Here is an 18,673-nt window from a genome sequence, read left to right on the forward strand (position 1 = left end):
TAATTGTTAAAAAGATTTGAGTAGATATTTCTCCAAAGAAGATATTTAAATGGTCAATACGCTCATGAAAAGATGCTCAGTATCATTAGTCATTAGGGAAATGAAAACCAAACCCATAATGAGATTCTACCTAACACCCACCAGGATGGCTATAATCAAATGGACAATAACAAGTGTTGCAAGGACGTGGAGAAACTGGAACTCTCATACATTGCTGATGGGACTGTAAAATGGGAAAATAGTCTGGCAATTCCTCAAAAGGTTAAACCAGAGTTACCATAAGACCCAGTAATTTGGCTCCAAGAGAAATGAAAACATATGGCCACATAAAAACACGCACTTAAATGTTCATTGCAGCATTATTTATAATAGCCCAAAAGTGGAAATAATCCAAATGCCTTTCACTGATGAACAGATAAATTAAATGTGGTCTATCCATACCATGGAATGTTATTCAGCCACAGAAAGGAACGAAGTACTGGTACGTACTATAACATGAACAAACCTTGAAAACTTTACAATAAGTGGAAGAAGGCAGTCACAAAAGACCACATATTGTATGCTTTTATTTATATGAAATGTCAAGAACAGGCAAATTCATAGAGACAGAAAGCAGATTAGTGATTGCATGGACTGGGGTTGGAGGGGATTAGGTTGAGAGGAAATGGGGAGTGACTGTTAAGATACTGGGTTTCTTTGGGGGGTGATGAAAATATTCTAAAATTAGATTGTGGTGATGGTTGCAAAACTGTAAATATACTTTTGAAAAGATTAAATTGTATAATTTAAATGAGTGAATTGCATGGTATGTGAATCATAGCTCAATAAAGCTGTAAAAATAATTTTCCATAAGTTAAAATTTCAGAAAAGGCAGTATACGAAATAAATATTTTTCACAACAAAGACCCTTTTAAAATGATTCACTATAATTAGATTGCAAATACTTGAATCAGCTATAACTCACCTACTACACTGGTCTTCAGTGGAAAAGTAGATTTGAAAGTCATCAGAATTATCATGGACATAAAGAAAACAACACCGTTCATCAAACTTGGATATGCTGTAAAATTTCAAAACATAAGAAGGCTTATTATATGTATGTTATTATATTAATTTTAAAATTTTGAGGAAAATCTAGTGACAGATTTTCTTCCATTTTACAAATTTGCAAGATTCATTAATGTTTTAACAAATATCCCCAAAATTTGATTTCTATTTTTCTATGAAATTTAAATAGCAGGGATATTTATCTTGCTTATGTTTGAGTTTGTATTCATCAAATGACTTTAATATGTATCAAGAATTTACTACATATTCAGTGCTAAGCAAAGCATATGGACAGAAGAAAAGGGAATAAAATATGGTCTGTGTTTCATATAAACTTTATTTACAAACATATAAACTCTTGGTCCTCAAGAGTTTATAATTTCACAAAAAAGACAAGAAATTTGTGAAATAATTTACTATGGTATCAAAGGAATTTCTAGAGTTGAAAAATATCAGGACACAGTATTTGGAGGCACACAAAGGAAGTAGAAATAAACATGGCATCTTAGCTCAAGAAAGGCCTTTACATGTTATCTGATGCACCCCTACCCAAGGTCTGGGCTCCTTGAACATGCAACATGTAGCTAGCCTGAACACATCCAGTGACAAAAAATCACCATACCCCATCTGCTGATGGATTTTACTGCTAGATCTAGTTCTTTACCCACACTGAGTCAAAGCCTACGCTATGGCCCCCATTTTACAATGTGGCACTATGGAAAAGGCTAGATTCTCTTCTATGATTAGCTCTTCAAACAAATGAAGCCACTTCATCTTGCCCTTCCTAAGTCATCTCTTCCTGACAGCCATAGCTCCTTTGACGATTCTTCATATGTTATGGATTACATGACAAATACTTAGTTGAAATAGTAATAGTACAGGGTGATTCAAAAAGAATTAAAACTAGGTTATATGTGAGTAAGTTTTGAAAACCAATCTGTAAAGAAACCACCACAGTTAGTTGGGTAGCACATGCTCTTCATGTCACATTGGTCCCAGGGTCTAATTCACCCCAGGCCCTTTGCACATCCCTGTTGATGGTTGAAATGGCAGCAAGATGTATCTCAATGAGAAGGTACAAACAGATGGTTCTTGACTACATGTTCTCATAAACTTAGATACTGAGTAACACATTTTTGAAACTGTTCAACACTTTTTGAATTACCTTATATTTTCTGAGCAGTATTATTCAAATACCCTAATCTGTTCTTAAATTATTTCACTCCCTTTAAAGTGACGCAAACATTATCCTAATTTAAACACTGACGTGTCTAGGACAGGATCATACGGCATCTGGAGGTAATAGGGGATTCATTCAGTGGCCTGTGGACTCATAATTAGAGAAAGAACATAGAGCTATGGTCTAAGCCCTTAATTTGATGGAAACTATGAAAAAAACTGAGACCTAGAGAAGCTGAGTGACTTTCCCAAGGTCAAATAGCAAAAGAGGGATTAGAACTCGTATCTACTTCAGAGCCATTCCCACCCTCGGATGTGTTGGGAGGTTGAGACTCACAGTGTAGCCATACAGTTCAGGCCCAAATGGTCACCGCTCCTGACCCAAAGAGCAAGTGCCACCCCTGTCCTCGGAACACACAACCCCCTTCCTTGCTAAGAGCAATGCCTTTGGCTCCATTACTCTACTCAGGAGACTCCAGCCAAGTGTCGTTACCAAGGAACTCCCAGCTTCAGTTCTGGGGGTCCCTGAGCACTTGAACATCATTGGCTCAAAGATGAAACACTTTCTGTTTTCACAGATATGACTTCATTTTTTAAAAAGTTTGAGACAAGAGAGTTTGGTCTGTTGTATACAAAAAAAGCTACTCTATTCTAACAAGCCAAGAAGCCCCTACTAGCAACACAGTATAAACTAGCTCAAGTGGGCAACAAAAGAGAAAACAGTCCATTTTGGATTCTATTAAAAACGAGAACATCACATATTATAAGGGGAAACATTAAAGTAATAAAACATTATCATTATTTGCATTACAATAATAATTACATTTTCCTTTATATTCTTACCTTATTCCCCTAATGGAAGAGGCTGTAAAATTCCATTCATGGATTTGTTTCTGCAAGAATCAAAGACAAAAGTCAGTAGCTTGTTTTTTTTTCCATGCAAAGAATCATTTTTGGTTTCATTCTATGGTCAATCACTTCTGTTATTTTACTTTCAATAGAAGTTTAAGGGTTAGAACAATACATTTTGCATAATTTAGAACACCAGAAACATTTTCTAATGTATTAGAAAAATTCATTTGCATCTCTAATCCAGTTTAGAGCAAATGATCTAGATTTGAAATAGAAACAATAAGGACCATAAGTACACAGCGAGTGTCCTTTCATCTTCTGTCAACGTATCAGGGAAACTCTAAAATGAGGGTGGGAACAGCCCACCTAAGTTCAATGATTTGCAAAATTGTTTGGAGAAGTAAAAATGTGCCAGACACTAGTCAATATTCGCCAACTTTTATTTCTTTCTCTCCCTGGGTATGTAGCTAGAATACATTCCCCAGCCTCCCTTGCAGCTAGGTGGGACCCTATGATGGCCTTCTAACCAATGGAATGGAAGCAGGAGCCATGTGTGTCACCTGCAGGCCTGGCTCATAAAAGCCTCCACAGCAGTTCTCTGTATTCTCTTCCCGCATCCACTACAAGAAGGAATGGGGATGCTGCCAACCTGGGTCCAACATGAGGCACAGATCAACTTTTATCACGTTAAGACATTGATATTTGGGGGCTATTTGTTTTAGAAGCTAGCCTACCATGACTAAAATAAACACTAACTGGGATTTCAATCTGTACAAGATGTACTTTTTAAAAATAACTGTCCCCTCCCTCCAACCACCATTCCCTGTCCTTAAACTCTGTACAAAACTAAGCCTCAGAAGGAATGTCTGAAATCCCAGTTTCAGAAGAGACATAGGCTACAATGCCAACACATCACAACAACAGATAATTTTAAATAAGAAACTCCATTTGGTCATAAATGACCAGCTAAATCTCCCAGAGAAGTGTAAAAGCCAAATGCTGAGCATATGGCTCAGAATAGCCACAAGCAGTTGGGCGACAAGTTTCCTGCCATCCTGGAGCCATGACAACAACTGGGAGGATGGTTTCCAATGGGAGAAGATCCATTCATACATATTGATTAAGCACCTACTATGAGCCAGGCAAGGTACCAGCATTGAGGAAATAACAGAGAACGACCACGTCCTCGCCCTCATTGGGGCTTACATTTGACTGAGGAGATATGGTTAATAAATTAAATAGTAAATTAATAGCATGGTGGAGGGTGAAAAGAGCTATGAAGAAAAAGCAGAGAAGGGCATTAAGGTGAGGCAGGCATTTATGATGTTAAAGCAGATGCTCAGGGAAGGCCTCTCTGATGACTTCTGAACACAAAAAGTAGGGAGAAAGGAGTGAGTGGTGCAGGTATCTGGGGGAACAGTACCAGGCAGAGGGAACAGCAAGTGCAAAGGCTCTGAGGCAGCAGTGTGCTTGGCGTGTTTGAGGACCAGCAAGGAAGGGTGCGACCGGAGCGGAGTGAGGAGGGAGTGGGAGAAGAGGTTGGAGAGCTCATGAGGGAATTCATGTAGGGCCTTGGAGGCCATCATCAGGACTTCAGCTTCTACTCTGTCTGAGATGGGAAGCCACTGAGGGTTGTGAAAAATGGAAGTGTAGAAAAACACAAAAGCCATCACATCGGACCCAACTGTGTAGAAAGACTGAGCATATTTTGGAGGAGAGGTGTGTTCAAAGTGACTGAAAGAGGGCAGTAGTGGAGAGCAGGCATCTGCCTTTGGATTCAGGTATAGAAGTCTGAACCAGGGCAGAGGTGAGAGAGTCCTGTCCAACCCACATACCCTACAAGAGGCTGCACGTGCGTGGGAAGCACAGCCACATGAGTTTTCAAAGCATTCCCAGATGGTTGGTTGACTCTAGGGTAGCTTTGGGAAACGTCTCGATTTGGAAGGTTTACTAGCTAAAAAGTGAACAACACAGACCTCCTCTCTTTCCCTTTATGTCCTAATCAATAGGCACTGGGGGTAACTGCTTTGTAGGTCCTATGGTATATAAAAATATGGAAGTCATGCATGGGCTGGCCCTACAGTTGGGGAGACATTTTCGAAAACTGATAAACAAGCAACAAGACATATTTTGTACATGATATAGGTCATCACGTAGCCTACAGACATTCAGTGGAAGGAGTGAGAGGGTGGTCAGAGACGCCTTGGCAAAAGTTAGGACTTGGGTCACTGGAAGAAGGAATTCCAGGGAGGAAGACAGATGAGAACAAAAGCACAGATGTGAGCCCTGCAGGGCCAGCTCAGGGGAAGAAAGGGGGCCTTCGGCTGGGCTGAGAGTGGGGGAGGAGAAGGTGAAAGGAAGGGCAGGACTACATAGGGGCTTGACACTTGGTGAAAGAGTTTGGGTTTTATCTGGAAAGCCACGGGATCCAGTAACCACTGGGGAAATTTCAACAGCGTCAGTAAAAGTGTTTTTAAATTATTAAACTTTTTCATGGAAAGATAACATCTATTCAGAAAAGGGCACAGTGATCATCTCAATATCTTTCCACAAAATGAATACCCACTGTAACCAGCATCTAAATCAGGGGTGTCCAAACTGTGGCCCACGGGCCAGCTACGGCCCATGATCCATTTTTTATTGGCCTGCAGCAAATTCCAAAAATATATTTAGTTTACTTTAATAAACCAGGTGAGGCAATAGGTACTTTACCTCGAGTGAGTGGCCCGGCTGATTGTGTATTTTACTGCATATGGCCCTTGGTGAAAAACGTTGAAAAAAGTTTGGACACCCCTGATCTAAATCAAGAGACAGACCATGAGCAGCAGCCCAGAAGCTTCCCTCATAAGTCCCACGGCTAGTCACTCCTTTCCATGGAAGGCAATCACTATTCTGACCTCCACCACCACAGAGACTCCAGCCTGCTCTGGAATATTACATAAATGGAATTGTGCAGTCTGCTCTGTTATCTGCAAGTGGAACTGTTCATGAACTCTCTGGTCGGGAAGGCAGGACTGGACGCACTGTTGCTGGTTTGCTGTCCTGCTGGCACAGAGTACTCGGTCAGGAAAGCTGGGACTGCTTTCCCCGTTCCAAGCCTTCTGTTAGGTAGTGCCCTAATCTTTTCTGAGAGGAAATATTTTACCATTTGTAAATCATGATGAAATAGATTCAAGATTGTAGCGTTCCACGTCAGTGTCAGAAGCCCCCAGTAAAAATGCATTGGAAGCAGAGCCAGGCTGGGCTATGGAGAAATGGGCCAGAAAGCCGGAGGTGGGGACCGCCTCCAGGATCCCCTGGGCACCGACTCAGCATCTGCCCTCCTTCCCCCAGAATGCAGAATTTTGGGGAGGAATCTTAGGTGTCTATAACAATTCTGTGTTAAGAGCACAGACTTTTTGTGCACGTTTGTCCTATTTCTGACATAAGTATAAAAGGTACCAAAAAAAAGCTTTCGCAAACCAGGAACCCTACCTATGCGGACAGCGTTGGTGGCTACTACGTCCTTGTGGGTGACTTTGGGGCCCATGAGAAGCTGAGGGAGAGATGCTGCCTTTGCTCCTGTTCTGTGTGGCCTCCTTGCATTGGTATGCTGGCTGCAGCTTGCACCAGCTTGGGAAGGCCAATTTTGCACATCTCTTCCTAACCCCACGCTCGGTGTCCTGAGGTAGCTGGCTTGAAACTGGCCATCGTGGGAGAATTTACACCACAGAAATCAGCAAACATGACAAACCAGCCCTCTGATCCTGTGTCCCCTGGAGAGTTGGTTAAACATTTACCAGCATAAGTTCCTGAACCCGTGGCTAATAAACCAGAACTTAATCTCATCTTACAGTGATGTTGTATGTGGGTGAACGTGTGTGTGTGTGTGTGTGTGTGTGTGTGTGTGTGTGTGTGTGTGTGAGATCTCTCCCACCATCCATAAACATAGCCCACTGGTGAAAAATACAGCTCTGTGTAGAGAAATGTCACCTCACTCCAGGCAAATCTGCTTGCTTTCACAATCTGTAGAATTTCAAAATTGTAAATGAAGGCAGAAGAGAGGCTTCCTCTTAAAAGAAAAAAAGGCGATTTATATTTCTCTCAGATGTTTGCTCTGACAGCTATAAGCACTTGTGTAAAACATTGCATCAACCAAGGAAAACTAACATTTGCTGCTTATATAGTTCTTTTCCATTTCTTATTATGGACTATATAAAAACAAAATAAAACATTTACAACTAGTGAGATATTATAGGTACCAAAGAAAATTTCCGTTACAGGCCAGCAACCACTTATAGGATTCAAATGAAGAGGGCAAAGTTTGTAGAATTCCATGAGACCAAAACCATTTTGCTGTAGAGATATGAAGAGTCACTTTAGTAGGATTAGTTTTTTTTTTTCCACAAGTACTTGTCAAAATATGAGGTGTTTTGTATCTATATCAAAGGAATAGTGAGATTATAGATCAGAATTTTGAAAATTCTCTTGTATCATGGTGGCATCAGTGACACAAAGAACATAAGCAAGGCTGGTCTCTAGCACAAGAATTCCAACACCGAGAACTTGGCTTCCTGAAGATGGTAAATGGGGGGGCACAAAGGGAGCATGAGCAGGGCTTTGGGGAGTGGGGTCTGCTGCTGTCTCTTCCTTGCGCTGTGCTGCATACCTAGGTGTGTTCACCTGGTAAAAATTCATCAAATTGTACATTTATGATTTATGTGCTTTTCTGTGTATATGATATGCTTCAATAAAAGGTTAAAATAACCCAGAGGCAAATTTAATAGAAGATGCATGCATTCTTCAAATGAGATATATATGTATGAACAGAATGCATGTGTTTTACTATAACTTTAATTTCTCTGTTTTGCACTCAAATATTTTTTTTTAATTTATTGGGGTGACAATTGTTAGTGAAATTACATAGATTTCAGGTGTACAATTCTGTATTACATCATCTATAAATCCCATTATTTAGCACACACAGTGCAGAAATAAAACCCCACACACATTACAGCAGCTCGTCTTCACTAATGGCTGCTATTATCAATGAGAAGAAGGTTGCTTCACTGTTAAATATTAGAGAACGTTACTGGTTTAGGCTTGTATTATGGACTGAATATTTGTGTCCCTGAAAATTCATCTGTTGGAGCCCTAACCTTCTGTGTGATCACATTTAGAGGTGGGGCCTTTGGGAGGTGATTAGGTCACAAGGGTGGAACCCTCATGATGGCATTAGTGACCTAATAAGAAGAGTTTTCTCTCTCTCTCCATCATGTGAGAACACAGCAGGAAGAACACCATCTGCCAACCAGGAACAAGGCCCTTACCAGAACCTGACCAGGCTGGCACCCTGATTTCAGACTTTCTATCCTTCAGAACCGTGAGAAACAAATTCCTGTTGTTTAAGTCACCCAGCAGCTCAAGCAGACTAAGACAACTTGAGATATCATTCATAACTATTTCTTTTCTTTATACCTTTATTGAGGTATAATTGACATACAAAGAATTGCACATATTAACACGCATAATTTGATGAGTTTGGATATATGCAAACACCTATGACATCATCACCACAATCAAGGTAATAGACATATTCATCACCTCCCCAAATATCCTTATGTCCTTGGTTTCTCTTTTTGTTTGTGTGTGTGTTAAGAACACATAACATGGGACTTACCCTCTTAAATTTTGGAGTGCACAATACCATATTGTTAATTACAACACTGCTATAATTTATTCACCTAGCATAACTCAGATGACACACATTGAACAATTGGGAGTAAAAGAAAGAAGTCATTGGGGGCCAGAGCAGGTGACTAGGGAGGGTGTTCCAATACAGTTGTTTGTTGACTGGCTAAAAACTCCCTCACAGACAGTGCCATGTGAGCTGGTGCATTGTCGTGATGCAAGAGCCATGAATTGTTCGTGAAACGTTCAGGTCATCTAACTTTTTCACGCAGCCTTTTTAGCACTTCCAAATAGTAAACTTGGTTAACTGTTTGTCCAGTTGGTACAAATTCATAATGAATAATCCCTCTGATAGCAAAAAAGGTTAGCGACATCGGTGCAAGAAGTTCGCGAACTTAACTGTCAGACTTCATGTGTCTATACACATACACACACGTATAATAGAAAAACCTGCTTCCTTTCTTGCATCTGTGGTTGTACTCTCTTATATATGCCCATAACTCAGAAGCAAGGCACAGGTACCTGTTCTTTCAAGTACTACAACATAGACTCCTCTGCTTGAAAATCAAATTTTTTATTAAATATTAGAATAAACAGAGAGCTGTTGGTGATTTTTTTCTTACCACTTCCGTGGGTGAGACATGCCACAGAGATACCGTTCTCTCCTCCGCTTCATTGTTTACAGAGACATATGAGGGCTGGTAGACTTTGGTTGGTTCTATCACCAGAACCTAAAAAAAGAACAGATTTCTGTGATGCAGAGGAATATGCAACATAGGTTACCCTGGCCTGTAGAAGTCCCGACAGCGTGTTAACACTGCTCTGGGACCCGTGGGCACAGCAGCCCACAACAGAAGTCCCTGCCCTCAGGAGGTCTACGCTTTGATGGGGCAGAAGGAGGAACAAACAGATGGGGATATGCAATGTGGTATCATAAAGAGCTCTGAAGGAAACAAGGCAGAACAAAGGTGAGGTGGAAGGGGGCACTTCTTTTGACAGGGTAGTCAAGAAAGGCCTGTCTGAAGAGGTGACAGAAAAAAAAGGGACGCTACGGTTTTTGAGAGAAATGAGGAAGTAAACTGATGATCACAGGCAGGTACCAAGTCTGTAAAAAATGCAAAGGGATGAAAAGTGAGGTGACATTCCATCAGTAATGTTTTATTTTGTTGGGGTAGAGAGAAGGAGGGAGGGAGAGAAGAAGAGGAGGGGGTGAAGAACACGAGGGAGAAAGATAGAGAATGAATTTCCAAAGCAAATAAAGTAACATGTTTAAGATTGCTAAACCCTAAGAGATTACCCAAGTGTCTGTTCCGTTATTTTTTTGTACCTTTCAGTAGGTTTGAACGATTTCATAATTAAAAGAAGATTTTAAAACTTATTAGCCGGGAACAAAATCATTATCATAATTATTTCAAGTAACTTAATCTTTTATTCGCTATTTAATGAAATTCTTGAATACTACATGTTCACAACATCTCATGGCATAAATATGAAACACAATTATCTGAAGTTCAATTTCCAGGATGCTTAAATATCTTATTTATGACTCCTTATAAGATGGTCCTAAAATTAAAATAAAAACTCAATGAAAAGATAAAAGCAATTTTGTTTTTCAATGAAGTTTTAAAAAGTAATTAGTGGTATTGGAGGCAAACCAAAGCTCAACAGGAAACAGCTTTGAATTCCAAAATTTCACTATTAGTACTGCATTGTTTTAGAGAAGCATTTCTCCACCTTGGCACTACTGACATTTGGGGCTAGATAATTCTGTGTTTGGGGTATGGGGCTGTCCTGGGCATTGTGGGATATTTAGTGGCACCCCTGGCCTCTACTCCAGGAGCTGCCAGTTGCAACAACTTCCTCACAGTTGTGACAACCGAAAATGTCTCCAGACATTGCCAAATGTCCTCTGGGGACAAAATTCACTCCTAGTTTTAGAACTACTATTTTAAAGAATATAGTATTTATTGAAAAAAATCTGTGTATAAGTGGACCCATGAAAGTTGGACCTGGGTTGTTCAAGGGTCAACTGCATAGCCAACTTTTTCTAGAGAGTTGACCTATCACTGGCTGATTCTGCATAAGATTGATGGATATCCTGACATTTTAAATTCCTCTAATGTTTTCTTCCTTTCACAGCATTCAATAATTAGATAGCACCAATCCCCAGTTTCTTTTTTTCTCTTAAAGAAATGTATTTAGCATATCTTACTGGAAATCTGAGTCCATTAGTAACTTCGTTTGTTGCCTCAAAAATTATATCTAACCAGAAGTTAAGCCGTTCTTGCCTGGGTGAACGTTCGATAATAGGTTTCTTGAAGCGTTGAATTAATAACAAATTCTGAACTAATGATCGCAGGTACCTGGAAAAATCACAAGCACCAATAAATTAGATTCCCAAAGAAATTAAATTCAATTCTATTTCTTTAAAAGAAGCTTCCTGAAAGCTTTATTTACTTAATTGCATATTGTGTAGTGAGTGCTTAATCATTTGGCAGCCACATACTTAATTAAAAGAAACCCAAACAGTGGACAAAATAAGTTTGTCCAAAGTCATGCAACATAGCTTTTTACCAACATTGGTCTAAACCTCAGTTTTGGTACACAGTGTTCAAAGCAACAGAGACTGGCAAGCATTTGCTAACTGTCTTAAATAACAAGAACAAGTCATTTAAAGTTCAAAGCAATTGCAAAATGACAAAATTTCAAACTTGTTGTCTTTTTCTTTTTTAATTCAACTTTTTTGGAGGCAATTGTAGATTTACATATAGTTATAAAAAACCAATAGAGATCCATGCACGTTTGGCCCAGTTTACCCCAATGGTAACATCTCCCCAAATCCTAGAATAATGTCACAACCAGGATATTGACATTGATACAGCCAAGATAGAAAACATTTCCATTGCCACAAGGATCCCTCCTGTTTCCCTTCTATAGCCACACCTACTTCCTTCTCATCCCCATCTCTTCCTTGATTCTTGGCGATCATTAATATGAAACGTATTGTCTTCTCTTTTTAACAAAACTAGATCTGGCCAGGTAGAGTTTGATATTATGAGATCTTGAATCTGACCACACCTTTACTGTCTTCAGGCAAATCAAACTTTATGAAACATAGTTGCCAGGCAGTGGTGGTCACATTTCCTCTGGTACTAAATGGGGATGGTTCAGCTGAAAGCATCAGAGTATTATTTTGCCCTTTGAGGACTGACTTGCTTAGGTGCTGTGTAGCAAAGGATTAAGTCAGCAGGCTTGGGTTGTCCAAACTCTACACATTCCAAAGAAATGTCTACCCTTGACTGACTGGCTTCTGGGAGATCACCTTTAAGCCCTCCAGATATCTTCCTGATAAGAGTGTCTTTGTTTAACAGGGGCCTTGGGCTGTGCCAGATCATGTATGTTAACACTATGATTCATGTGGGGGCCTTGGGCCAGGCGGTATAAATGTGATTTACAGAGAGGCTGGGAACTCTGTGATCATGGTCAGCTACGTGGGTGCTCCATGCCTACATGACTGATCCCCAATAAAAACCCTGGACACCAAGGTTTGCTGAGCTTACCTGACTGGCAATACTTTGTGTATGATGTTACACATCATTGCTGAGAGAATCAAGCCCTGTCCATATGACTCCACCAGGAGAGCAAAACTGGAAGCTTGGACTCTGCCCTGGACTCTGCCTGGACTCTGCCCGATGCGCCTTTTGCCTTTGCTGATTTTAATCTGTATACCTTTACTGTAATAAGCCCTTACCACAAGTATAACAACATTTCTGAGTTCTGTGAGTCCTAGCAAATCATGAACCTGGGGGTGGTCCTGGACCCACAACAATAGCTATCAACACTATAAGTCAGCCCAGGTGCTTATACAATGGGAAGGTATTCAAGCCTTGGGTCTACTCTCCATGGAGTCAGCTAAAATCAGGATTCTGGAGACAGCAGCCACTCTGGGAAGGCTGGAGGCTCAGCCTGCCTCTGTGTTCTCTCAGCCTCAGAAAACTTTCCAGAGGTTGAGATGGTTTGGGGACCAAATTTAAGTCTTTCAGACTGGGAAGAAATGCAGTCACACTAGATATGACTGAAGAGAATCCTACACCTGGGAGTCCAGATTGGCCCATTGGGCTGAGAAATAAGAGGGGGCAGGTGAATATGCATTGTTAAAGCAAAAAATTTTACATAATGCAAGCAATCCAGATGCACTTTTGATGAATCAGAAAACAGAGATAAGGAAAAGAAAATATTGAAACCTTATAAGGCTACCACCCTGAGATAACCATTATCAATATTTTGGAGAAAATCCATCATTCATCATTTGTTCATTACACAGTTATCTACTGAGTATCTATTATGAGACTATAACAATAAATAAGATAATCAACATTCGAATGGAGCTTAATGGAAGTCAGACATCGCAACGCAGCCAGACTTTTCTCGGAGTCACAAACCAAACACATATTTTTATTTAAAATGAGTCCATACAGAACAGTGGTTCTCAAAGTGTGGTCCCTAGGCCAGTAGCATCAGCTTGTAATTTGTAAATGCAAATTCTCAGGCCCCACCCTAGACCTTTTGAACCAGAAATCCTAAGGGTGGGCCCGGCAATCTGTGTTTTAATCAATGCAGGTGATTCTGCCACATGCCAAAGTTTGAGAACCACTGGTACAGAAAAGTATACCCTACAGCTGGCTTTTCTTATTCTATGATAAACCATAAACACATTTCCACATTTCCAAGTATTGTTTCTGTCACACTTTTAATGGTTGTCTAATGGGCTAACCTAGGGCCACTGCTGTGCCACATTTTCTTGACCATATTATCTATTACTGGTTTTTTAGTTCCAGTCTTCATTTGTGATAAACATCATTTTCTTGCTGTGCTTTTAAGCTCTACTATCTGCTTTTCACAAATGCACAATACATGCTGTACCAAAGAATGTTTTACTCTTGAGGAAAGTAGATGACCTGAAGAAATTAATAGGACTGAGAATTTCGTCTTGGAGACATCGCATGTAGGAATATATTTTGTGTGCGTGCGTGTCTGTCTGTCTTTCCCTCCCTCCCTTCACATAAAAGCAAGGGATCCCTCAGAGCTGTTCCTTCTGCCCTAACTTTGCTTTAATGAAGAAGTCAGAAGGAGAAACATGGCAGCTGTTACTGTGTTTTTGCATTTACACCATTTCTCCGTAGCAGAAACATTTCTGAACAAGATCAGATGAGGAGGTGGGTGATAACAGCGCTGAGACAACTCACCAGACTGGAGGTTTCAGTTTGAACAACCTCTCTGCTGCCTGCACGGCCTTCCCGACGTCATTGGCCAACATACTGACGTTGAAGAACTGACCCACATCCCAGTAATTGTTCATTTTCTCCAAGCTCCCTTTTCTTCCTAACAAACTGTTCAGCCGGACACCTTAAGAATTGGAATTTTAGATAAAGTTATAAAAAAATCTTTCCAGTTTCTATCATATTATGCAAACCTTTAGCTACATGAAAAAGTGGGCATTTTATTTTGGCGACTGTCTCAGGCATGTCATCAGAGAGTAACTGTTCCTTTTAAAATATAATGTGAGTTATTTGAACATAATATTTAATGCTGAACTTGTGTGGCCAAAGTATCAACATCTGCAATAATAAATAGCTTTACCTATTTTCCTTAGTTCCATGGATGTTTCAAATTGTTGTCCAGCAACTATCAGCAAAATTGCAAGGTTAATTCCTGAATAAAGAGATGACTGGAGCTCAAACCCTGTGCGATACCTATAATTACAGAACCACCAAATTCTTATTATATCATCTTATTACGGCAGAAGAAAATAATGTGTAAAAAATGGTACAAACCAACCTTCTCATGGAAATTTTTACTATCCTCATTTATTGGTTTCCAGGTTCCTCCACTCCCCACCTTTACAAATAGCTACATGCAGTATTCAAATATTTTCTTTAAAATGTGTTAACTGCAACACAGTAAATTACACTAGGGAGTTTAAAATTTTTTCATTTAGTTTTTTTTTTTTAAAATAAAAACCAGAATCTTCGTATAAAATAATGAAACTCTATTAAAGTGTACAAAAGAAATTTAAAACCTATTATAATCCAACACCCACAAGGAGACCACAATTTGATGTCCAAATCTCCTTTTTAGGGCTAGATTCCACTTGTACATTGAACATTTTTTATTACATAGAAATTGTGTCAATTATGGGCTATTTCCCTGCAGGCCATTTGTTTGTATCACAAAATAGAATCATTCTTTCATGTACGAAGCAGTATTGCCAGAATCCTGGATCTCCAGGAGCTATAAGAGCAATGGTATAAAGTTAGAGAAAGGGCAGGGACCTATCACATTAGAGAAGAAAAACAAGATACAAAACTGGGGATATCATTTTTATACCAAAAGGTTAACAGTGCCATTTTAAATTCTCTTATTAATTTTTTATTCAATACATAAAGTTTCTTTCTCGTCCATGAGTGAGTATGACTATCATGATCAGAAAAAAGAATATGATCAATGAAATAATGACACAAAAATGTCTTTAAGTGGCACAGTCCATATGAAGGACTTGTAAACCAGGAGTCACTTTATTACTGCTGGGACAACAGGAGAACTAAACATCAACAAAATATTAATTGTGGAAGGGAGAACTTATCAATTAAGGCAGTTAAAATCTGGTTTAATGAACTTTAGGGCACAATACGAGTACCCTCAAATGGACCAGAGGACATAAAGAAAGTCCTTTCAATCCCAGCCAACAAAATTCCAATAAAACTGAAACTGTTTTTCCCCCTGTATGTTTGGGGATTTTAAATTCCATATCCTATTGTATTTGATATTTCTCATTTTCTTTCACTATGAAAAGTTACTGGGAAGAGGGCAAACAGGGTGACTTCTCTATGCTACTTATCCATAAATCAAACAGGCCCAGCTTGTGGGCAGACAAGACTTAAACTCCGAGTCAGGACTGCAGTCCCAGGTTTGTCTCCGACCAGCCCCTCACTTTGCTGAGCCACATGTTCCACATCCGTACCTGAGGGCCTGTGTTAAACTATTCCCAAGGTCTCATGGGAGCCAACACGCCCTGACCAGAAGACTAAGCTTCGTTTGCTCCTGTACCCACTGCCACCACCTTCTGAAGTGGATGGAGAAACGCTCCTGTGACTTTCTGGAAGGAGCCATAGGTAGTAATTTCCTGATGTGGGGGGTGAATTCTCAGCCACCATGGTAGAACACAGCTTCCTATTTTGGCTGTACCAAACGTTAATTTCCCTTCCTTACCCTTCCCTTCAAAACCTGAGTGATTCTTCTCTACCATATACCATGTTTCCCCAAAAATAAGACTGGGTCTTATATTCAGTTTTGCTCCAAAAGCTTCATTAGGACTAATGTTCAGGGGATGTCATCCTGAAAAATCATGCTAGGGCTTATTTTCCAGTTAGGTCTTATTTTCGGGGAAACACGGTAGTACATTAGGTACTACTAAGGATTAACTAATAATAATAAAGGGTCCTTGCCCTCCAAGGACCTATACTGTGGTGGAGGTGATCAGATCCACACACAATTGGTGAAAATACAAGTGCAAGTGTCATAAGTATCTTAAAACCACACACATTCAAATCTAGAAGGACTCACAGAAGACATGAGGCCAGCTTGAGAGGCTGGAGATATGGCATGAAGATAGATAGACTTGTTAACAGCAGAGACTTGGAAAGGGAACCCCTCAGCACAGAAAGTGGTGGGAGCAGAGATGGGAGTTTGGGGAGGTCCTAAGGAACTTCATTTCAGTTGGACATATATCAGGGCATGGGAAACAGGGTTAGAGGTGGGTTGGGGAGTTTGCAGAGCACCTGGAATGATGATCTACGAGTCTGAATTTGTATTTAATAGGAGTTGGGGAACAATGGTGGGTCTTTGAGCTTTAGGAGAAATAAGTTGTCAATCTATGAAGGGCCGACTGAGGAGACACCAAGCAGGGAGCCTACTTAGGATACTGTTAGAACATTCCTGGCAAGAAAGAAAGAAAAAGCACTGATTGGGGTGGTGGTGAGAGGAAAGGATTGGCATGCAGTGAGGGAAGGCTCACCGAAGGGATGAAAGTGGGGACTGATTGTTTGGGAAGATGCACAAGTGAAAGTGATCAAACATTAACCAAAAGTTTAAGCCTAGGAGGCTAAAGAAAGCCTGGTGGCAAGAAAGCAAGACACTGGAAACCATACATTGTGGAGATGACAAAATGACTTCAGCCTTGGACATGTCTAGTCTTAAACACCAGCACCATCTGGAGGTAGAACAGGTGGGCAAAGAGGGGGCAATGTGGGGCCACAGCTTAGGATAGAGGTTGAGCTGGAGATCCCCAGCTAAGGGTACCAAGGTGTGGGAGTGGCTGGGGTCACCAGGGAAGAGTGTGTAGATGGAGAGAAGAGGGTAGAGGACAGAGCTTCCAACATGTATGAAGGAGAACAAAGAGCGCACGCGCGAGAGAGACAAACAGCAGTTAGAATTAAATGAGAGTGGAACAGCAATGCCAAGAGCTCTTGTGAGGGATGATGTGTGCTGTTGGCTCCATCTTCAAAATACGTCCAGGTTCTGACTTACCATTTTCATCACTACCACCCTCGTCCAAGCCACCATCAGCTTTCCCCTGAATTACTTCAATAGTCTCCTGTTTCCTGCTTCTGCCCTTGCCCCTGTGGTAAATTGTTTAATGGCCGCAATTTCCTCCCATTCCACTATGTACACACCTTTGCAATGTGACTTTGCCACTTCTCCCACCCACAGGTGGAGTCTATTTCTCCACCCCCTTGAATTTGGGCTGGCCATATGATTTGCTTTGACTAACAGCATGCGACAAACTGACCTTGCATGAGTTCCTGATCCTAAGCCTCAAGAGGCTTTGCAGTTTCCACCTTCCCTCTCTCTTCAAATATTGCCCACCATGTAAGAAAGCTGCTCTACCAGGATTAGAACCACATGACAGAGAATGGAGACTCACCACCAACACCCAGCACCAGCTGACAAGTGTGTGTGAGGCCATCTTGGACCTGCCAGCCCCACTGAGCCTCCAGCTGATTGCAGCTTTAGGAGTGAGCCCAGCACTGTAGGAGCAGAACCAGCAGAAACTGCCTGGCCAATCCACAGAATCATGAGAAATTATAAATCACTGTTTTAAGCCAGTAAGTTTTGGAGTTGTTTGTTATGCAGTAAATGCTAGCTGATACACCCCCTAAAATGTATTCTTTGCATAACAGTGAGAGTACTCCAGTTAAAACCCATATCAGATCTTGTCACTCCTCTGCTCAGAACACTCCAATGCTGTATCATCTCACTCAGAGCACAAGGGTCGCCTTCCCTCCTGTTTCCTGCCATTCTCTGCTTGCTTGCGCCTACTATCCTTGAGCATGCCCAGCATGCTTCCTCCCCAGGGTCTTTGCCCTTGTTGTACCCTCCCCCTAGGCACACTTTCTCCACAGTTATCTGCAAGGCTCATTGTCTCACTCCCTTCATGTCTTTATTCGCTTTCACTGACCACCGTACCTAAAATTGCAGACAACTCCTTCCAACCCTCCTTTTCCCCCTCCCTGCTTAACTGTCCCCAATGTCCCCCATCATCGGCTCACATCCTATATATTTTACTGTGTTTGTCTGACTTCCCTTACCAGCAATGCAAGGTCCATGAGGGCAGGGATTCGTGTCTGCTGTGTCTTTATCCCCACCACCTGGAAGAGTTTCTGGCACACAGTAAATCCTCAATAAACATTGAGGAAATAAAGGAATGAACAGCTCACTAAGAAGATAATACCCTGACAGTGGTAGAACAAGGTTCTGGAAGGAGTAACTCCACCTCCTTCTTGCCCCTATAAATGAATGAAGTTGGGGGAAGAATGCCCCCAGCAGAAAACCCTGATTCTAATGGTTTCCTTTGGGAAAAAAGAAT

At 40.8% G+C, this 18,673-nt stretch overlaps 1 protein-coding gene across 1 annotated transcript in view; it reads right to left on the bottom strand.

The window, feature by feature from the left end:
• MAP3K15 (mitogen-activated protein kinase kinase kinase 15) overlaps positions 1-18,673 on the bottom strand; it is a 119,081-nt gene that overhangs the window by 30,963 nt on the left and 69,445 nt on the right. Inside the window, exons 8-13 of the mRNA XM_019755417.2 lie at positions 14,389-14,501; positions 13,995-14,154; positions 10,961-11,111; positions 9,372-9,479; positions 3,070-3,119; positions 965-1,060 (exon numbers count right to left, since the gene is read on the bottom strand). Of these exons, the coding sequence (XP_019610976.2) occupies positions 965-1,060; positions 3,070-3,119; positions 9,372-9,479; positions 10,961-11,111; positions 13,995-14,154; positions 14,389-14,501 (678 nt within the window). The remainder of the gene's footprint in view (positions 1-964; positions 1,061-3,069; positions 3,120-9,371; positions 9,480-10,960; positions 11,112-13,994; positions 14,155-14,388; positions 14,502-18,673) is intronic.

This window comes from Rhinolophus sinicus, chromosome X (assembly GCF_036562045.2).
Source record: "Rhinolophus sinicus isolate RSC01 chromosome X, ASM3656204v1, whole genome shotgun sequence".
Classification (NCBI taxonomy): domain Eukaryota; kingdom Metazoa; phylum Chordata; class Mammalia; order Chiroptera; family Rhinolophidae; genus Rhinolophus; species Rhinolophus sinicus.